Below are 24,205 nucleotides of genomic sequence, written 5' to 3'. Positions count from 1 at the left end.
TTCCTTTTCCAAGGTAGTCAATAAATCCTAAATACTAACGCCATAATTTGGCCAGTCATCTTTTGAGTTTTTCCACGCTTTGGAGCGGTTTCAATGTTATGCAGTCCACTCGGATGACTGTCAGTTGAACTTCGGAGTAAAGTGTTGAAGCCATGTTTCCTTTATTGTCAAAAACTCGGTTTATTATGCGTGAATATCTCCAAACACGTTCTGTTGATATAGCTTCTCATTTGACCTGTTAATCTCCGTAGAAATTGTTCAAAGCAACGCATTATAGCATTTACTTCTTGAAAACAAAAATTGAACGTGTGAAGGATGAAGGATAAAGTCATGAAACCCAAGTAAGCTTCTATCATCAGCGCACCAGGAACAAATGAAATTCTTAATAAGTTATGTCTAGCACCAATATGAGCGATGAATTCTCAGAGTTTAGGCTTATAATTGGAAACTAGCTGGAGAAAAGTCCGCAAACATATTTTTGTAGGCAGAAATAAAGTATTTCTGTAGACTCTCAAAACAAATGGCTGGCTGAAGAAAAGCTTACAAATAGCTATAAAAAGAATATACACCAGTAGTCTCCCCTGTGGAGTATAAACTGAGCCAAACACGAAAGCAGCAAATTATAACAAAAGGAAGCTTTGGAATTATTTACCAATTCGCTCTATTTTGAATTGTAATTTACTTTTATTCACATGATAACTTACAAAATTTCGAAAGTCTCTTTAGAAAGTGCTGCTTCCTTCCTCCACTTCAGAGCTACTTGCCAGTAAATCATTATAACACAAATGATGTTGTTGGTAAAAGCAAATAAACACTTGTGACGCATGAGTTGAGAGCATTAATACAATTACTAGCCAACAAAGTAAGCTTTTCAATAATTTATAGGCTTACAATTTAGTAGTGAATATACAAATAATATAAACAAGTATATACAGGAATATAAGTATAAGAAAATCGTTATGCAAGTATACGAAGCCTACTTGTAATGACTGCTTCAATTGGCTTGTATAGGTCATATGTATGTCAAAGGCATTTGCGCCTGCAAATATGCTTCACACTTAAGCGCTCGTGTGTGTCTAGCTGTCAGTACTACATGGCGTATACGTAATTAATGCGAAATTTTACAACATATCGCACAGCGTGAACATTTGAACTAGCATTCAATTGGTAATTATGGCTACAATCTCAGGCAGTAAGCAAGCAGATGCTTGTGTGTTCGTGGCCAATATTCATAGAAGCTTTCACAACACTTTTAAATCAAATATTAACCAATGTATGCACTCGACACTCAATCATATACAAAGCATATCTGCAATATTAGTTGATGAGTCGGTTGCCTTGCGGTTAATTAATGTAAATGCATTTGCCTAGCAACACTGCTCATTAAAATTCTGTCAAATAAAACATTACAGCAGCCATGTAATTAATATGCAAATATAACTACAGTAATATTTATGTTTCTGCTACATTTGGTCGACGTAAATTGTGTGGTATCATATTCTAGTATATTCAAATTCATGCTTATGACAGACAGTAACAACACTTGCTATTAGCTGTCAGAGCATTGCAGCTGCTTTTGTTGAAGTTTGCGGAGTTCTCAATATGGAATTATTCATTTTGTGTTGTGTGATTTCAACCACATTTTTGAACGGCTTGAGTGTATCAAATTATAAGAGACAGAATTTCCTTGCTTTCATTTACCTGTACTCAAGTAACTGACGTTTTTGCAGTGTGTGTGACAAGGATTGTACATGAATGAGCTGCTTGCCAAGCACACACAAGCTATAGTCGTCATTCAACCATTATATACGCTTTATTATGCACCATTCGAGTTCGTCTATTAGCAAAACTCAGCTATCTACACTATAAATAAGTCGTTTAGTGTAATTCAGGTCATAAAAATACCCATAGAGCTACTCACAGTTGCCTACATATAGCCTACAATAGCACTCCGTCAGCTTTTAACTTTTTCACTGCACAAATTTAATTAAGTGCCTTTGAGGTTTTTTTGCATACATATATATACACGCAGCTTAAATGACAAAAAGCCTCTACATAGCCACAGCATACAAATCTATTACGCAGGCAACACAAGCATATGCAAACATATGTCATTGGTCACAACCGTAGAAAGAAGGGTAACGCAGCAGGTGGTCGGCCAGCATTGAGAGCTTTTGTTTTTTAATTTCCCAATTCCTTTTTATGTGTATATGTGTTAAACAAAAGCTAAAACGAATAAAAAATAATAATAATTTCTACGCAAGACCCTCAACAATCCTTATGTTATGTTTTTTTTTTCATTTATATTTGCTTATGCAAATATCCATACTTAAACAAGTGAGAGCTTGGCAATGCTGCGGCCAAAACAAATGCCATAAGTTAATTACAAATTGTGTTCACTCGCCCCTTTTTGGCGCCCATGTAATGAAGCTATTCATTCATAAATTTTGTTATTTTGTTTTTTTTTTTGGTTAGTTAAGTCTTTAAAATGTCAGTTAAAAAATGTTTTAAGTTTTAATCCGCTTTTGGTGCTGGCTCATTAAAATGTTCGTTTGAGTCACCTGAATATTTTCCCGGCAAGCATATGTTAATTCAGTTAATGCAAAGGCATTAAATAAATATTTCATATTATACCTTTGCCCGTTTTGTCCTACCCTTTTGTCCGCAAGCTGTTTTGACCGTTACTGTTGGACAGTTATTATATACCATATAAACGAATGAAGTCATAAGGCAAAAGTTATAGCTGCGGATGGCAGAGTGGGTACTTGAGTGTGTGCGCTACCTTTCAAGTTGATTTTTTTTTTTGCTGACTCACGCTTAGTGTTAGATTTAGCTCTAAAAGATTTATATGTTGCGCTGTTTATTTTCAGTTTAAACTTTACCTCCATCATTTTCTCATATTATATACATATATATTTTGTAGTCTAAAAAGTCTTTTCGCCTAATCAAACTGCAACCTATTTTTTTATATTTATAATGAACCCAATATGTACCATTTTGGTCGACCACTTTTTGTCATTTTTCTACTAGAGACATTCCATCTTCTTGCCAGTCAAGCTCTCCCCGTTTTAGCCGAGTGATCGAAGATGTGTGTGGTTTAGCTTTGTCCTGATATAAGACAAAACCCTTTCTGCTGCTCAGTTCTGGCCGTTTTTTCGATTGCTTGCTGCAGTCACATCAGTTGTTGACAGTGAAATGTCGAATCAATCATTCGACCAGTCTGGAGCGGCACATAGTGGATGATTCCTATTCAATCCCGCCAAAAACTCAGCATAACCTTTCGAGGCGTCAATCCTAGCTTTGCGACCATTCGTTGAGCTTCAATTCGCTTGGACCATGATCTTTTGAATAGCGTTGCCAACATAATTTTAATGGAAACATAGTTAGACAGCGCGCTTATAAAACAAAGCTGCCGAAAAAAGGAAGTCATTGCACAACTGCTTTCTGGTAGAATTGCCAACTATTTATATATTAACATTAAGCACATGACTTATATATTAACATTAAGCACATGACCAACAACAAATGCCACGAGAATCAATTGCAAAGCTTTATTGCGACTTTAAAAACACATAACATGTACGTATGTGCAGTTGGCAAGCAGTATTTGGCTTGACTTGTGCTTATTTACCAAGTTGAAAATCACTCAGTCTAAAAGTCATCACGCTCGCCTGCCAAACAGTCATATTTGCATTTGTACACATACAAATGCACACAGCGAACGCATAAACAAAACGGTGAGTACTAAGTAAACACTATTGGGAAAACTAATAAATAAATCAAATTGTGTGTGCTCCAGAGGTGAAATCATTGCTTCTAATCTCCGAACTGAATTATATGTACCGTAGCAAAAATTTGCATTTTTCTTTCACTGCTATTGAATGATTTGAAATATTCAAATTCGTGTTGGGAGCAAATGTAAACATATTTTTGTAAACGGCAGCAGTCAACATTAATATGCAAATACAGCAGCACCGACGTGTGCTAAAATTGTGCCTTCAAAAATTGTTGCCAGCAAGCAAAAGCATGAAGTAAAAAATAAACAAAAAAACAAAAAATTAAAAAATAAAAAAGAAATACTGCTCATGACATACGAAATAATTGAAAACAGTAAGTGTCGGTTGAAGTAAAAAAAAAAAACAAAAAGAAGACACACAATTTAAATATCGCACTGTCTCTCCCGCTTCATATCCTCACCCAAATACGAGTACTCGTATACTAGCTGCTGGCGCAACACAATTCGGACGGAGATTTTAATTTTAGATGCCAATACATCACAAGCCGACCGACCGACAAAAGAACCAAACGAATGGTGTGGCACTAAATTGAAAAACCCGCACTGTCATGTGCACATATAAACGTTTGCTTGTTTATGTTTGTGCGCCAGCAAACAGAGTATGCAGCACAATGCAAATGCAAGCGAAATGTAAATGCAGCAACAGCAGGAGTCAAAATTAATTTACAATCGAAATATTTACGGCATATTGTCATTTTATTACACAGCAAATACTAAAATAACAGAAAATATTTTAAATAAATATATTTTATTTATTTTCCTTTTATTTAAATGATAGTTGTAATGAAAACTATAAATGTGTCAGCCAGGAAATAGAATCAGCACACTTGCTGCACCAAAGGCAAATGAAAAATGTCGATTTAGGAACACATGCAAAACAGAAAAACTATAATTTCGGCTGCACTAAAGTTATATAACCTACACAGGTGCATTTTTCATGGCATTTAAAGCTAGGAAATGAACTTTTTATTGATTGTGAAGGGTCATTTTGTATGGCAGCTATATTTTATATTGAGCCGATCTGAATAATTCGCTTGGAGTTTGTAGTAATATTTTAGAGAATAATGTGTGAGAAATTTCGTGAGGATATTTTAATAAGAACAAAAGTTTTCTATACAAAGCTTTAATATCGATCAGTCAGATTGTATGGCAGCTATATATTGTAGTGATCCGATCTCAATGATTTGGTAGCAGAATATACCGTTATCTTGGAGCATAACACATGTGAAATACGAAGCAGATATCTTGTCGAATAAAAAGGTTTTCCATACAAGTAATTGTTTCTGATCGTACAGTTTGTATGGCAGCTATATGCAATAGTGATCCGATCTGAAACATTTCTTCGCATATTGTAGCTTTGTTTCCGGAAGTAATCTGTGCGAAATCTCAGGATGACATTTTGTCAAATATAAAAGTTTTCCATACAAGGACTACATTTTAATTGCTCAATTTGTATGGCAGCTATATGTTATAGTAGCTCGATATCGGTCGTACCAGCAAATAAGCAGCTTCTTAGAGAGCAAAGAACGTGTGCAAAATTTCAGTTCAATATCTGCTATATTTTTTAACTAAATTATATAATAAGATTTCTCATACTTTTCTCCAGGCGACAGTTGATTAACGTCGGTTTCAGATCGTAGTCTCCTTAACAACACATACACATACATAATTTTAAGTGCACAATTAATATACCTAGTTACATAAATGTTCAGGTACATGCCGAAAGGTCTGACGTGCCACATATGTAAGTAACCATGCCACTTAAGTAGCGCTGCAGGCCATGTGAGATGTTCGCAAGATGTTTGTACTTTCTTTGTCCACATTTGTTTACTACATATCACTATGATGGAAAAAAATTATCATATTTCTTCATTTTAAATACAGTTAGTTGTCGAAATTTCGTGATAGAAAAAATTAGAAGAATTAAAGAATATTGTAAAATTTTAAATAATCCAATAGAGTCAAGCAAACAAGTATTTTCTATCGAGATTTGTCGTTGAAAGTCTTAACATTAACCTAAAGTCACAGTAGAGCCATGCAGCTAATCATATTATTTGAATGAACTAAATATTATTAAATATATTTAAATATTTGGTAAGTCCGTTAACATTTTCTGTCAATTAATCATTTTCTATCCGTTATTATTTTACCAACACTTCAATCTATCAACCGATACCAGCTGAAATGAAATGAATTCCGTTGAATCACCTTTCCAAACGCTCTGCATATAACGAACTTAAATTATAATATCTTTATCATACCTTTGCATTTCCTCGAATTTCCATCCATTTTCGCAAAAATTCCGAGCAATAAATATTTGAGTGGCTGCAACAAATAACTCAATAAGATTTGAGCGCATTTATTATTCATCAGTCAGTCCTGAATGTTCAGTAACAACTTTACAAATATTTTATATTTATGCCAAGTAAAATTCGCTGATGACATTAAATATATAATATTATTAAAATAAAGTAAATATTGGAAAATCGGCAATAAAGATTTGACACAATTAAAAAAAAGCTGTGCAAAATCTGTGTGCTTAAAAAGCAGTGGGATCGCTAGAATGACACGTAAAACAAAATTTCAGCGTGTTATTACCATGTAATATCCAATAAATTTATTGTGTTCAGAAAGCTTATATTTTTGTTGTCACTGCTAATATACTCGTATATGTATGTATATTTATAGGAAATGTGTTTATACCCTGAACCGGGTAGAAGGCCGAAAAAGCAAATTTTCCTGAACTTTTTCTCAGAAAACTTTTGAAATTATTTATCCAAAAATTTATAAACATGTTATTATATTTCTTTACTATATTTGAGCACTTATTATTAGAAAAATATTTATTTGGAAAGGAACTGCAGCTGATCTCCGGAAGCTTTTTTCAAAACAGACTTTTGTGGTGACAACAATATCTCTGAACCGGATCCTTTGAAATTAAAAAAACCAAACAGATTTCGTTAAAGTAATGTCGCATCTAGTAAACAATCGAAATAATAAGCAAAATATTTTATTTTTTGACAAAATGGCGGTTTCCGCAAAAAAAATCGATTTTTGACTAAAATTTCGAACCTTAATTGTTTATAAAAAAAAATATTTATCGGTGAGAAAAGAATTTCGATTAATTCTAAAAAATGTATTTGAGAAGCTATTGTTGAAATTTGATACAAACACTACTGATCACCGTTTTCTGAAGCACCACTTTGCTAAAAACCCGCTTAAAGTTTGGCCTTGTACTTCCAAGTACTCGGAAACACCTCTTCAAATTTGTGTGTAACTTCGAAAATATTTTCCGGAACAATATGAAATTTTCTGAGAGTATTCTTACACATAAATAAATTTAAAAAAAAATAAGAAAAAGATCGACTGCTTGAAAATTCTAAGTGTATATACATATGTAACTCCTTAAGGGGCTATACCAATGTGACGCATGAAGAATTAAGCGATTTTCGTGAATTTTTTTAAGAGAAAGTACACTATTGAATATTTCGAACTTCTTTGAAAGTAATAAGGTATATCTTCAGCTATATTTTAAGGTTTTTTTTTACAAAAATGTTAAAAAATAACGGAGTTATGGGCTCTCTTCGGAGGTGCCAAAAAAACGTGCTCCAACTGCTGGCATGATTCCGGCCGAATGAGTAGCTCAAACAAAAAAAATTTAGAAGTTTATTAACCCTAAAAATATTTCCTATACAGTGAACTACGATCTTTGAATAATATGAAAAATTAAGAAAATGGCGTAATTTTGAAAAAAAAAAAATCGTTTTTTTTTTCGAAAAAATTTTCGTTTTTTTAATGCCAAATTGACAATTTTCAACCAATCAAATTGATCGTAGCCTATTGTATAGCAAATATATTCAGCTATGCCCAGTTTTAATTTGAAGTCGATCGGTCAATTTCGGTCGTTTCGAGAAAAAACGCGTTTAGAGTTTCATATATAATATATAATATGTTTGCACCTCTGAGCGATCGCTGTTTAGAACGCTGTCATTCAAAAACTATACAAGATACGACCTTGCCGATTTCACAGAATATTTTTGAATATATAAACTATCGAAAAAGCAAAAAAAAAATGTATTTTGAAAGTGTCACACTGGTATAGCCCCTTAAGATTGCCACGATGTTTGTAACACTCAAAAGGGGAGGCCTTTAGTTTTTGAGATATCGAGCTGAAATTTTGCTCTTAAAGAGGCTGCCCATTTGTTGAAACCGCTGATATCGTACTACTTTTGCGTATACCTGCCATACAAACTGTCCGATCAAACTTCAGCCATTGTATGAAAAACTTTTTTATTTGACAAGGTATCTTCATCAAATTTAGCACAAATTATAAGATAATGCAGCGCCACAAACTCCGAAGAAATTGTTCGGATAGGACAATTATAGCATATAGCTCTCATACAAATTGAAAAGTCAAACTCAAGCCCTTCTATCGAAAACTTGCTAATTTTGTGAGTTAGTTTTATAAAATTTGGCATATATTATTGTCCAAGACAACAGTGTTATTTCTATAACTTCATATTATATTAACTGTATCATTTAGCTGTCATACAAACCGAGCGCTCAAGCTTAAGCCCTTGCATAAACACTTCATAATTAATGAAGGCTATTCTAGCTTCGTTGCAATTGAAATTAATGTGCTTCTCTTGTTATTTTTTTAATATTTAACCTTAAACTTGTAGGCGCATATTTTTTTTTTTTTTTGTAATAAAAGTGAAAGCTAAGACAAACTTATTTGTGAGCCATTTATAGTAAACAATAACAGTGTTTGACAGCGCAGATTTTAAATATTAACTAAAACCGAAATATTTTCCCAACGACCTTCAGTCTCACCGTATCACACATTTTACAACAGGCAATCATAAATTTTAGTAAGCTCCGTCATTTGTGTACATGTGTGTGAGTGATTTTGAATATTTAAATATTTTTAGTGTGCGCTTCAGCATTTCTCTGTCCTATTTATGCCAGCATTTTGCTTTCACTCATTTATTTAATTTACTCTTGACACAGTTATTTACTCAAATGAAAATAAACACACACTTTTGCAGCATTTATGCAGTTTATTCTGTGCTTTATGTGATATTTTTTTTTTTCTTTTGCGCTTCTGAAACTGAAATCGGATTTCGATTTGCATTCGTAGCAAAAGTTTTAATCATAAAGCTGCTACCTGCCTCTAATAACCGTTACACATGGAAATACATACATAACAGAGAGTGTACTTTTCACTAGAAAGCAGTATTCGGATATATACCCGGTGTGCTATTGGACTATTTGAAATTTATGATTAAATTTAATGGATTTTAACAAGTGTGGCATCCGTTTGTGTTACAGAGCGCAAGTAAAGCTTTGGTTTAGAATTTGCATTCGATAGAAGCGACTGTAGGAACATGATGGGAAGTTAACTAAAATAACTGGTTACTGTTTGTTGACGACACACGCCCGCAGGATGGGGCTGACAGATCGAGAAGACTGCAGAAAATCTCTAAAGTAAGGCACCAGGGAAACAGTGGAGCATCTCTAGTGCACTTGTCCTGCATTGGTATGACTACGCTGTAAGTATATGGGATCCCCACTGTACGATACCTCCCTCCTCCCTAGGCAGCAAAATCTGATAAAACTCGCGTCAGGCGCAGACATTCTGAAAGATGACTACTTTTCTTGGACTCTCTGGTATCGCCAAAGACCAAAACTTAAGTATAAGTGTGAAAAGTTTAATCTTTAATTTCTCTCCTCTGTGCGCACATAACAATCATAACTTGTGGTTTATTAAACAAGCAACCGTTTTTCATTATTACTAAGCTCGCCTCTAAAACATTTTTGGAATACTCGTACATATATTGTATATATCTGCAAACTCTACGCATACTTATTACACTCATTAACGCACACGGCTGCATGCCAGTCGAGCGCACACGTAGTGGCAATAATTTTAAATTACGCATACATGCATAAGCTAGCTATGCCTATAAAACACCTTTGTCAAGTGCTAGGCCGAGCTCCGCCCTTCACTTGTGGTGCGTTCGAACAAATTTACGCCGCCTTCGAGTGGTTGATGGATTTGTTAAGAAATTTTTCATAGCAGACATAAGCGAAGAAGTAAAGCATGGGGAAGAACTTACTTTACTGGTATCGAAAAACTTGTATTGATGGTGGGAAGATTGATTAAGTGTACCCCCATTCTTATATATTGCTTACCAATCATATATTTTCATATGAAATTCCTGGCGTATTTCAAATATAAAAACAGATTCTCGCGAAATATCCTAATTAACAAAAAGACTTTGCGTAGAAACCAAATCAGCTGTTTTTCTCCTAAATGCAAGGTTCGTTAAACTCCTTCAAAAGCAACTCAACAGTAGTAGAGTTTTCATAAATTTAAATGCCCTCAGCGCCTTATGTCTGGAAGTTTGTGTGAAAACTATTATACTTAGTTTATTTGAGCCACAAAGTGTTAATAAAACTAATGCCCCAGTCACGTCGTAGCGTTGTATACGCTCGTGCATACATTGTTGTGCTGGTGCACCGTGGCGTATGAGTTATGTCAGGTACACAATTAAAGTGAATTCCTTTGCCTTTCCATTTGCTCTAATAGTGTAGATAATAATAAAGACACCAACCGCATTACTTTCATTTTCACTTTCATGCCAACACACATGACATGTCTGAATAGACATACCGGAATGTACAAAGACATTACCGCACATACACACACACACAGAGCTATGCTTTTGTAGTTATGTAGATGTGCACATATGTGAGTATGTGTCAGGTATTTGGACATCATTTCATAGGACACTATTTTGTTCATGGACCCACGTTTGCTTATGCATCTACATATTGACTGCAAAGTATGTGCCAGTCATGTGCACTAAAGGAGAATAAAGAGAAAAAGGACAACCGCAAAAAGCTATAAACATTTCATGACCACACACAGACTGCTGAATGGTAGTTGTGCTATCATCTGATGCTATGTGGCTTTATTGCTAAACTTATATGTGTTAGATAGTTGTGTGTGTGTACATACTCATATGTATATGTCTCCTTATGTTTTTGTGTATTGCCTAGTGAGTTCTTTAGTGTAATACGGAGGTGCTGTGTTTATTGCTTAGTGTTGTAGCTAAATGCTTGCAATTTCTCCACTTATACCTCTGTATGCCATACAAACAAATACCAATGAAGCGGTAAAATAACTTTGATTGTGTTTGAGTGCGGCTTATTTTCTTCTTAGTTATACGCTTTCAGACGTGTGTGCATGGATTTTACGGATGTATATATACTTTCGTAATTTTCGGTTGCTACAAAGTTGGTATGGCACTCGAAACTCTTAATTTCAGTCGATATGTAGATATGTATGTCATTATATGCTGTCATACAAATAATAAGGGAAAATATTTATTTTATTGTCTTAGAAACGTCGATAATTTGGCACCCAGCTTAATTTTCAATAAAATCAAATTAATATATAAATTTCTAAAAACTTACTTAAGTGAATTTAAAAAAAAAAAAAATTTTTGGAAATATAATATATCGAATCTATATAATTTTGAGTTTTAAAATGCTCTAAAAACGTTAAAATGATACAAAAAACACTTTCGAAGATATGGCAGTTTTATAAGATTGTGAAATTCTTTAACTTAGTGTAATCTCACAAAGCTTTAAACACGGAAAAGAAGAGAAGAAACTACTAGACTTGAAACTTTTATTCGTCATTCTAGACTATATTTCTCAGATAATGACCGAAGATTTAACATTTTTTTTACATTTTTGATTTTAAAAGCCACTTTCATGTACAATTATTTAAACAAAAAAACGATTGTCAAAAGTTTAAATTTTGACAAGTACTTTCATCACTACTTTAATACGTTGATAGTAAAACTATTTTTTTTTTAATATTAAAAAAAAAATTTTTTTTGTCAAAACTCAAAATTTTGTCGAGTCCTTTCATCACTACTTTTATACGTCGATAGTAAAAATAATTTATTTTGTATCGTAAATGCAAAATAAAGTTAGGTATAAAAATATTAATCATCGCTATACAACTTTTTTTTCATACGTTCTTCTGGAGATCTGCTTTGGAATCAAGGGAATTAAAAATATTTCAAAATAAATCGTCGATTTTTAAGTAAATAAAATTTTCTAAAAATACGTTATATTAATTTATTTATTAAATAAATTGGCTCTTCAAAAAAATTAACATAGAAATAACCCCTTACTTGTATTGACTTCGTACGACATGGCGTATGATCACTATCTCATATATCTCATATTATTTTACAATTCATATTTACCATTTCTACACTCTCAATAAAAACGTATATGACAAAGGAAAAACGTTTTTTCGTGCCACATGCGCCTATGTTGTTTCTTCTTACAAAACTTTGAAGCCATATGGAATATTTGCAATATCAAACTTAGAGCAAGTTTTTTTTAATATAAACGTACTTAAAACTTTCTACATATGTATATAAAAAAATAAATTTCATTTTTAAATTTTTTTCACACAATTTACATATATGCATAAAATGTGATATTGCTTAAGTAATACCGTATTATAAGCTCTTAGCTCGACATGGCGTATGAGTAACAATGCATTTGTCTAGTATGGCAGCTGGCGTTGCAAACTACGCAAATTTATCATCATTATTCTTCGTTCTAACTGCACTACTTATTTATAGTGTAATCCTTAAACATTTTTAGTCCTTTAGTCTTATTTATTCCCACTTTCTTGGCGAAAACTTGCCGCATTTTAAATCCTCTTCAACAATAATATAATGCAAAACCCAACAGCCTGTTAAAGTTTCTTCATAGCCAGTTTGAAATTCACTTTGCAGCCGTGCCTACTTTCAATTCGAAAACTTTGCCGCTACTTACTGCTAATTTACCAACTGATGCACTTTTAATAGATACTTTCGTTGTGCTGGCAAACTTTGCATTTGGCATTAGAATGGCGTAGCAGAAAAATAGCGAAGTGCGATTACGCCAACTTCAAGAAAACTAACTACGAAGCCTGTTAGTAGAGCATATTACTCCACTTTGCTTAAAGTACAAGTTTTGTCCAAGTGATGCTCACATATACATACATATATGTTTATATAACTGACATACCACATACATACATATATACCGACATTAGAAAGAGAGAAAGAGCGAAATTATAAAGGAATTACAAAAAACTGCACTCAATTCTTTGCAAGCGGACCATCTGTCTGTCTTAGTATAAAAATAAATCTCAGGAAATTCCACAAAACATGAAAGAACAATGAAATAGGCAACAAATTGCTAAGACCGTTATGATATTAGTGCCACACATTTACAGAGTCGCTTATTCCTCAACGAAATGCTGCCGACAAATTTGCCACATTCATACTGATATTCATAATATGCAAATACGCTAAGAACTTTCGTATACTTTCACTCGTTTGCTGCGCTTTCCGCTCTTACTTTTCATATTTTCCATTTATCTCCATTGTTTTCGTTCGCCAAAGGCCACAGTAATGACGTGTACGACCCTCATCATTTGCTCATCACTTACCTTGATTACATAGTCCGGCGGCACATGCAATCTGCCACAAACTTTTCCACACCAACCGCGCAACAATAAAGCAATTTAAATCGTAAATTTAGTCACTCAACTTAAGTGATTGTGCTCAGCAAGCTATGAATGCAGGCTGGCTCATTTGTACGGCTGACTCAAGGTTGACTTGTTGGTAGATTACTGCAATATTTACACCCACACGCAAATAAATTATATCGGCGCGTAAAGTGAGCAAAAAGTGAGCGAGAAAAAGTTCAGTTTTCAAGTACCGCTTGAATATTGAAAGAAGATTTTCAGTTCAGATCGCCATACGAAACTTATTACTGATGGTTACATAGGTGCAACCGAAGTTTACACTTTTCCTTATTCATTTCTGCTTTTTATTAAATTTTGAACCGGTTTCTACTAATAGACTCTTGCTAAAGTTGAACGAACTGCTATTTGCTAGACAGAGATAGCGATAAAAAATTATAAACATTAGATGTTTCTGGAATTTCACCAATGCATATGTGAGTGTTCTCATTGTCACAATAAACATTTCAAAATTCAGAGATTTAAACATTATGTTTATTTACACAAAATTCATAAAGTCTTTTCGAAAAACGCCAAGCATTGAATTTTTAAAAATTTATTTGTACACCATGAACCATATAAATAATGCCTGTCGCCTTCCGCTGATCAGATTTTTTACCAAACACATAATAACATACAAGCGTCGCAAAATAGGCAACGTTGTTCGCATTCATTAGTGTTTTTCAAGCATATTCACCTCACGCTTTCAGGTGCATGCTATTATACCATACATATGTAAATACTTGTATGTGGTCAACTACATACCACATTTTTGCAACAAGTTCCAGGAAGTTATACGAAATGCGCCTTTATTGAAGGTAAACCGACGAGCTTTCACCGCTAATGCTTTTAAAATTTAAATGGCTGCCGTTCGCCTTGGAATTTTTCGACCAAAACTCGCAAAGCCACACACATTCAAGCAAGCAAAACGCACCGCTGCTGCATGCCCATAAATCGTGCTAAGGGCAGCTCCCACGCAATGCTTCTCGCTCTCTCTCGCTTCGTTCTGCCACAGAAACGTATCTGCGTTGTTGTTGGCCTTTCTTCGCTTTATTGATGCCTACGAATGCTTTCAAATCTTTTGAACTTTTGTTGGTTTTCTTTAAAGCTTAATGCTTCTTTTTTGTTTTTACTTTTCCGCTTTTCATTTCGAGCCATTTGTTTTTTGGGCTTTTGTATTTGTCTGCCGCTATGCAGCGCAAAAGCTTATCATTGTTAAGATGGCGCTGCCTTGCCTTGCTTAAAATTTTGCACCAAGGTATTTGCGGCTTACTTTTATTCCTTTGTAACTTTGCATAATAATTTTTGTCTGTACTTTATCGCAGTTCGCACATTTTTGCTGTTCATTGGTAGAGACAGAGCAAGGTGCTGTATGGCGAGAGCCCAGTTGAGATTTGGTAGTTGATGGAAACGTATGAAAAATTGCACAGGAAGCCGATATACACACACAGGTGCATGTTTCTTACTAACGCTTACGTTTTGGGCGAAACACTGCACGTTGATGGCATGGTTGTATGTGGCTGCAGTGCTTAAGCACGTCTTGTGAGGCTTTTTACTTGTCTACACTTGCGGTCGTTTCTCATTGTTTTATCGTAAAATTTCAAGGACTTGTTAGTGGCACATGAAGATCTACTTCACATTGAGTGATTGCTTTGTGCGGAAAGACTCATTTATAAGTGTGTGTATATGTAGTTAAGTGTCAGTCGCAATATGCGCAAACAGCTTGAGCTGTGCAGACTGAAGTGCAAATTTTACACATTTAAAGATTTCTCTCGAAGATTTTTTCTCTAATAAATATTTTTTTTTTTGTAGCATAAAGTATCAACTATTCACAAAAATTATTACTCAAATTAAGTGTTGTTAATTAAACAGAGAGGAAAGCAAAATAAGTAAATAAAATCTGAAAATATTGATTTAAATAAGTTTGAAAGTTTATATTACTTAGAAGGATTTATGGAGTTTCCGAAATAATGCAGGCATTTGGAAATTTGTTATTGAAAATTTCTTTTCAAAAACATTGAGCCTGCCAACGTTGAACAGACACAAAGTTAAACTTACATTTTTACACCCTAAACAGTATACTCGTATTTTAGGTTCGCCTCGAAGTTTTTGGCGTCCAGCAGGAGAGGCTAGAGATTCTGATATGGAAAATTTTTTTATTTGACGAGATATCTTTATGAGATTTGGTACAGATTAATTTTAAAAGTAAGGCTACAAACTTTGGAAATTTAGTTCAGTTTGTACCACTATAGCATATATCTTCCATACAAACTAAACTATCAAAATGAAGTCCTTATATGGAAAACTTTTTTATTTGACGAGATATCTTTATGAGATTTGGCACAGCTTATTTACAAAAGCAAGACTATTACATATGAAGAAATGTTTTAGATCATATAACTATAACATATAGCTGTCATACAAAGTGAACGATCAAAATGAAATCCTTATATGGAAAAATTTTTTATTTGACTAGGTACTTTCATGAGATTTGTCACAAATTATTCTCAAAACAAAGGCTACCATCTGCGAAGAAATTTTTTAGAACGGATCACTATAGCCTATAGCTGCCATACAAACTGAACTATCAAAATGAAGTCCTTATATGGAAAACTTTTTTAATTGACAAGATATCTTTATGAGATTTTGCTCAGGTTATTTTCCAAAGCAGGGCTACAATATACGAAAAAAAATTTTAGATCGGATTACTATAGCATATAGTTGTCATACAAAGTGAAGGAACGTAATGAAATGCTCTTGTGAAAAATTGTTTTATTTGACGAGATATCTGCACAAAATTTATCTTGGAGTATTGTTTAAGGCAATAATGCAATATTGGAAAAAAATTCATACCAGTCATAGTCAGATTTCTGCATGGAACTCATTTACTTATAAAAGTTATTCTATTTTCGCAGCTCCTTACAACTTTTTTCATGTTTCAAAGTCAATGGATGAAAAGTGGTCTTTATAACATTTGTATTTACGGGAAAAAATTTTTCGAAACTGCAAATTGAGTGCTTTCCTATGTAACTGATACATTATGTGCGCTTAAACAGCTGATTTTGGCAGAAATAAACAATAATATTCGCGAAATAATCTATTTTGAATACAAAAATATGCCAGCGATTTTAAAACATTCCTACACGCCGAAGCAATTCACTCAGAAAACTTTTTCAGAGCAGCCCGTTTCACAAAAAGCGCTCTCCCTACCACACTCTACTACGTTTTCTTTTGCTCACTACTCAAAGCAATTGCTGCTCTTCATGTTATTTGCACACCCCTTAGACGACGTATGTAAACACTGATTATCAGCCGTCGATAACTTCATAATTAAAAACTTTTCATTCCGCTTTGTCGCATCTTTATCGCAGTTCGTCTGCCATTAGTGGCGGCGTGAGAGACAGCGAGGCGTGTCAATGGCGCTGTATATTTGCTCGACGCCGTCAATTCAAACACCAACACATACCCACGCACATCGACCCACACAGACACGCACAAAAACCCACAAAAAAACACACACAACACAAACACAAGCCCACACTCAGCGCTTTCAAAGTCAGCGACGAGCATTAACCTTAGCTGCAGTGAGAATGAGGCCAACAGCGTGTGCTGAAAAGCAGGGTAGCAGACGTAGCCAGCAACAAGAACAACAACAACATTTTATTTCTTTACGGCAGGTGGCCAAAATCTAACAGCATCAGTCATTGCAGACAGTCTTTATGACTGTGTGTGCGTCAACACAGTACACATTGACCACCTAAGCAGACATATCGTTGTGCTGTCGTTATGTCGTCGGGTTTTACAGTTCGGCAATTTTTTTTTTTTGTGTTGGAACTGTGGTTCGAAATTCAAAATGCTTTTGGTGTTTTACTTTCATCTTTGCTCGCTCCGTTATATGGAAATTGTATTGAGTTAACTGTTATTAAAGCGCGGCGCTTTTAGGTGTGTGTGTGTGTGTGGCAGTTTTACATAAATTTGTACGCACCTACAAGCAGCGCGTGTATATACTGTATGTATGTATTTATATTGGAAATTGCCTGCTAAATATGACAGCGTCTATTGAATATTTACCGAAAATTACGGCAAAAGTTAATTTGCTTAATGTAATGATTTGGAAAATTAATTTAATTATTCACAGCCTACTGCGGCGCCTGGTGACTTGCCAATGCGCGCTCTATATGATGGTATTGGCAAAGTAAGGTGCTGCGGCTTTGTCGACTTTGGAAATGAACTGGCGCTTTTTTGTTCTTATCGTACCGTTACTTACGCATAGTATTAAAAAATAAACAATTAAATTAAATTGAGGTATACAAACGGAATTAATAGTTAATGAATAACATTGTAAATTTTAGTTTTTATTCTCTCTGCCGCGTATCTGATACTAAAAATTTATAAATAGCTGAAATTTTTTCATTTTTTTTTAATTTATCTAAAAAAATGACCATATTACGATTGCTTAATTGTGAGCCATAAGCATATGGTAATGAAAAGTTTAGTTTTTTCCTATCTGTAGCTTTCAACAACGAATCCATAACACTCTTCACAAGTACAAAAGTGTCGATACAATAACTTGATTTTCGTTGCTCATTATGTATGGCCACTATATGTTATAGTGCACCTATCTGAACAATTTATTTGGAGGTTGTAGCTTTGTGCAATAGAACATTCTTCAGTACAACTCAGGAAGATATCTTGTAAATTAAAAGAGTTTTCCATATAAGGACTTCAGTTTGATCGTTCAGTTTATATGACACCTATACCCTATAGAGTTCCGATCTAAAAATATTATCTCGTAGATTTTAGCTTTGCTTTTGGAAATAATCTGCGACAAATATCATGAAGATAGCTTGTCAAATAAAAAAGTGTTCCATACAAGTGTTCTATTTTTATCCTTCAGTTTGTATGGCAGCTATATGCTATAGTGATCCGCTATCAGCGGTTCCAACAAATGAAAAGCTTCTTAAGGAGAAAAATGTGCAAAATTTCAGACCGATATCTCAAAAACTGAGTGACTGGGCTCGTAACGCTGACCATTTATTAATAAATTGGGTAGTCGAAAAAGACTTTTCGTATTTCTAATCAAACTTCAAACTTAATTTTTAATATTTGTAATGAACATTAATTAACCAAACATTAATTAACCATTTTTGTCGACCACTTTTTGCCATTTTCCCGATAGAGACATTATTCCATCAGTGTAGGACTTTTCTGGTTTCTCGGCGAAAAACTGCAACAAGTAATTTTCGCAGGCTTCTCTTGAAGCCAACTTTACTCCATTAAGAGATTTCTGCTTTGACCGAAACAAATAGTAGTCCGATGGTGCAAAGTCAGGGCTATATGGTGGATGCATCAAAACTTCCCAGCTAAGCTCTCCCAGTTTTTGCCGAGTCATCAAAGATATGTGTGGTCTAGCGTTGTGCTGATGGAAGACGAAGCCCTTTCTGTTCATCTCTTCTGTCCGTTTTTTTCGATTGCTTGCTTCAATCTTATCAATTGTCGACAGTAAAATGTAGAATCAATCGTTCGACCAGACTGGAGTAGCTCATAATGGACGATTCATTTTCAATCCCACGAAAAAATAAACTTTCGAGGCGTCAATCCTGACTTTGCGACCATTTGCTGAGCTTCACCACGCTTGGACCTCCTTTCCTTTCCTCTTCTGAGCATACAAATAGCTTGCCTAAAAGTACAGTGTCAGCGAATTTGCCCAAATGCGAATGAAAATGTGTTGCAGTGACTGAAAAAATTACATTTTCTATATATAAAATTAATTCGCAATTCAAAGATTTAAATAAACTGCAAAAAAATATTGATAAATTTTCTAACACATAGTTAATCAAGCGCATCAATGGCTATAAATTTTTAGTATACTTAGGAATACAAATAATTCAATTACTACCCGATTTAATACAAACCATCCAGCTAAAACTCTGAAAATAATTCTATTAATACATATTTACACACACATACGCGCCCCCACACACATTGCATGCTTTGATCTGCGCGCATAAATTTCAATTAAAGAGAACTCAACTCTGCGCACACACACGCACAATGTCAACAACGCAGCATGCTGACATACACAAACACATACTTATGTGCATTTGCAACTGTAGCTTCAATCGAGGAGCACTTTGTACATATTCAATCATCAATATATATTAGATTTAATTTTAATTCGATTTCGAAGGCTTTTAGCTCTGCAAATTGAATGCATCAGCTAGTAAAGTAGCCGCTAAATTGTTGCATGCGAGCGCTAGCAGCGCTGATGTGACGTCGAAGAGCCGCTCACTAACTGAAATACGAGCGACAGGCAATCTAATGCAGGTGTAAGCGTTTAAAAAGCAATGAGTAGAAAATTGGTTATCGAAAGTGTTACTAAAGCGCTCCGTAATTGTTATTAAACAATAACAATTTCAATGACTGATTGAATAAAAGCGCAGGCGATGAGCCACATACCCGTATGAGTCACGTTAAGCTTAAGAAAGCTTTAAATTCACTTTTCTTTGACTTCACCAAATTTGCTGCCATAATTTTTTCTATGTATTCCTTAACTTTTATTGGCATGCTTTTCTCACTTATAATTCCCGTTAACTCTAGCACACATACTTACATTTGCTGTTAGTGCAGACGCTGCTCTTTACTTTTCGCACAAACGCCAAACTTTTGTATGAAAATTACTTTGGAAATTCTTCGGAACACAGCACAAAGTCACTGCAAGCATGAATATTTCAAAAATATTTCCTTTCTTGTCTTTTCACTTCGGCTGGCTCACATTTTGGAGGCAAAACGGTTAATTACGGCATTCTTCATGAAATTGCTCCACATGTCAGAGCGTCAAATTGTCAAGCAACTTAATTGATGTATGCGCAGAGCAGGATATCATTATGTGGGCCGGCAATTTGGAATTTAGAGTATTGCGTTGTTTCGAAGAGAAAAAAAATTACGGACAGCTTAAATTTATATTTCGCTCATTTAAACTGTAGTCTAGTCTAATTTCAGTCAGAAAGTTTTTATAAAATTTTTTGTATAAAAAAAAAAAATTCTAATATATTTTTTAATATAAAAATCTATATAAATTATAACTATATTACGTAAAAATTATTTGAAAAGTAATTTACGAAACCTACTTTAAATTAATGAAAATACAACGATAACAATAAACATTTAATAAGTTCTATTTTTATCTACAAAATAATACTGAAACGGCTGAAAAATATATATTTATTTTTATCTCGAATTTCCAAATATTTTGCATTCCCCAATTAACTTTCACCGCCAAAATTCTAATGGACAAAAATATGCCGCAATTAGTGGAATTTAGAAATTTTTATGCACTTGCCACTGCGTAATCAAATGCAGTTATTTTCCGCTATTCGCGTTTGGCATATCTATGCGCAGTAAACGCACACACACACACACCGACACGAAGTACTCATTTTAACGTATGCAAATAATCTAGTGCAAACGGAGGATAATTACAAATCGAGTAGCATATCCTGATCGAAATTGTCAGCATTGCTGGTAATGTATATGACAGAGTATTGGTTTTAAATTTAGCCAAAACCGAGCATTACTATATAATTAAACTGTAATTAAAATGCGTGAATATTGGATAGTCGAAAAAGTCTTCTCGTATTTCTAGTCAAACTTCGATTTATTATTTTTTTATTTTTTTACTAATAAATAAATATGTACCATTTTGGTCGACCACTTTTTGCCATTTTTCTGCTAGAGACATTATTCCATCAGTGTAATTCGAAATTTACAGAACGGAAGCGAGCGAACCATTGTTGTGCTACACGAACTGATACAGCATAGTCTCCGTAAACTTCACACATTTCATTGGTGGCTTGCGTGGCATTCTTCCATTTTATATACAAAAATTTCAAAATATCGCAATATTCTTCATTATTTTCACTCAATTTTTAACAGCTGTAACTTTTTTCAAATTCCCCGAATTTATTTATTTTTTTTTTATGCAATATACTTAATAAAATTCACAATAAAGTATAAATAAGCACATACATATGTATTGTCTAAAGATGAAGAAAGCAAACTTCAAACCTGTTTTTTTTTTTTGTTTTTATGCAGAAAATATTTTTTTTGTGACATTTTACAAAGAAAGTTTCACTTTCTTTCAATTGTGTAATAGTATAACCATAATGCACCATTAGCAATGATTTTTTACACTAACAATAAACTCACGCCACTACATTAACTGATATTCCTTGTAAAAATACAAGCACACAAATAGACTATATTTTTTTTTACCCAACACGTACCGAACATAATGAAATGGCGACGTCAGCATTGCTTATTCAAACAATTTCCACCACCACTACGACACTTTTGAAGCCTTAGACTTGCCAACTAAAAGAAATTCATAAATTTAATACCGTATTTATAATTTTTTTTTTGCAGAAACAAAAACCTGTTCACCTGATGAGTATTCATGTAAATCCGGCGAGGGTGAATGCATTCCATTAGCATGGATGTGTGATCAGAGCAAAGATTGCTCCGATGGTTCCGATGAGGCTTCATGCAGTAAGCGAAATTTCAAAACCAATCATATGTCAAAATTTTTCGTAAACGTTTAGCGTATCTCAAGTGTACACTTTGTATAGCTGTGGCTCTTTATTTATGAGAGCATTCACTCTTTATGTCGTTTATCGTGGTTTGGCTGTTTTTTTCCTGTATATTTTCAAATACTTTGTTGACTCTTTAACGGTGTTGGTTTTCCATTTTATTCGCTTTACTTTCTGTTGTTTGTATGATTCTTCTGCGTAATATTTTTCACGTTTTCCTTAGATGTAATTTATTTAATTTAATTCGAGTTATTTTTTTTCTTTTCAATGTAAGTAGTTCTGAATAATATTATGTAACTAACTATATCGTTAAGTAGATTTTGGCACACTTGCTCACCCTTTCCAACACTAGATATCATTAAAAATACTATTTTTTGTAGCACTTTTTGTATGTATCTACAGGTTTTGGTTTAAGAAAAGAAATGGAAAAATTGAAAACAATGGAAATGGTCTCATTTCAATTCGAAAGAAAAACTCATATCTCACAACTATAATAACCACCAAGTAAGGAAGCGCTAACTTCTGACGTAATCGTACATTTTATATTCTAGTAACTTGCAAACATAAAAATTGGGTACTTATGCACTGGACAAAATTTGATATCATCACGAAGGGGCGCCAAGGGAAGCACTGTTACGATTTTAACCATATTTGACATATGGCCAAGAGAAGGTGTAGAAAAATAATTTTTCCGAATTTTAATGTCACAGATTGATCTATATTTTCGTTCAAAAAATCGCAATAGGCACTGGTATAGGTTCACGTATTCGACATCTGGAAGCTTGCATTATTTTTGGCCTTTTTTTTAGTAGGGGAAAGCATGGAAAGCCCGAGTGCGGAACTTTAATCCTCTACATAAATCTAACCTACCTCCAAATCAAGACTCTCTTACGAAACAACCAGATAAGATATTACTTCGTGGGAGTGAAAACAAATTTTACTTCTCCTCTATAGCACGGACGGACTGACGCCTGTTCTGCTGTAACTATCTTAATTTAGTCATGAGGAAACTTGCCGCTTCGTGAACAGCTTTCCACTTGTCAGAGGACTGACACATAAATGCAGTAGAATTTTTCACCGTTAAACTTTCGCCCAATACAGTTTCTGACTTTTCCTTTATGTTTATAAACCGAGGACAATGGAAAAACACGTGATCAGAGGCTTTTATGGACTCCGTACACATTGAACAATGTGGACTGACGTCTGCTTGAAATGTAAATAAATATCTTCTAAAGCAGCCATACCCGCTTAATATTTGGGTCAGGTGGAAAATAAGGTTCCCATGTTGTATGGATATCGACGCATGAATGTCTGGTATAAGTCAGTGGGTCCACCGTCCTTTGGTTGAGGTTTGCCAACACTGCTGCCATATAATTACATATGCTTTTCTTTCTGTCCTCTCTTTTTTTTGATTTCTTTAATTGGCGCAGATAGCTCATATAATCTCACAAATTCTTCTCCCTAAATGTCTATGGGCAGCATACTAGCTAGTACTTCAGCTGCTTCACTGGATATATATAGTTTGGAAAGCACTTGTTACTCCTGACGTTGCTTGATGTTTTTTGGTTGTTGCATTCTTAGAACCCCATCATACACGAAATTCCGAAAAAAAGGATCTAATACTGAACCCTGTGGTACTACACTTGAAATAGAGTACACTTGGTGCCTTCAATTGCGTCGTAGATCAGCCTTCTATTTCCAAAATAAGTCATAACAATATTTATGGGGTGCTGAGGGGCACGTATTTCACCTCTGGGCCAAAAATTTTGAAAAAGTGGACGTGGCCCCGCTCTCTAATAAGCTAAATAAACATGTCAAATTTGCCTAGCGCAAATATTAAAAGAACTATACTGCCAGTGAAAATGGATGAAACCGGAAGATAGCCCCGCTCACTCCCCATATAATGCTATTGTTAAAAACTCTTAAAACCGCAATATATCAATAGCCAAATACATACGTCAGAGGCATTAAATTTTATCTCCGGGATGGTATGAAAAACTTTTATGAGAGCCGGTGTGAATATCGGACAATGGGCATGGCGCTGCCCCCTAAATTTAGTACGTGGCATTCTTCTCATATTCCTATTTCACATTGTGAAAATGGGCAAAATCGGACCGCAACCAAGAAATAATTAATATAACGGGATAAAATTTTGCACTAAAAGTTATTTTCAAGTCAATGCCACCTTTTGACCAAAAATTATATGTGGACCCC

General features: G+C 34.3%; 1 protein-coding gene across 12 annotated transcripts in view; it reads left to right on the top strand.

The window, feature by feature from the left end:
* Positions 1-24,205, top strand: part of LOC105231640 (low-density lipoprotein receptor) — a 368,088-nt gene that overhangs the window by 266,827 nt on the left and 77,056 nt on the right. For 9 of the 12 annotated variants that reach the window (XM_049449545.1, XM_049449540.1, XM_049449539.1 and 6 more), the window contains one exon: positions 21,828-21,950. The exons of the other annotated variants lie outside the window; for them this stretch is intronic. In XM_049449545.1, coding sequence (XP_049305502.1) covers positions 21,828-21,950 — 123 coding nt within the window. The remainder of the gene's footprint in view (positions 1-21,827; positions 21,951-24,205) is intronic. 12 annotated transcript variants of the gene reach the window in all.

The sequence above is a fragment of the Bactrocera dorsalis genome, chromosome 2 (assembly GCF_023373825.1).
Source record: "Bactrocera dorsalis isolate Fly_Bdor chromosome 2, ASM2337382v1, whole genome shotgun sequence".
Taxonomy (NCBI): domain Eukaryota; kingdom Metazoa; phylum Arthropoda; class Insecta; order Diptera; family Tephritidae; genus Bactrocera; species Bactrocera dorsalis.
The sequence above is the reverse complement of the archived record's forward strand: the minus strand, read 5'-3'. Positions and strand labels throughout refer to the sequence as shown.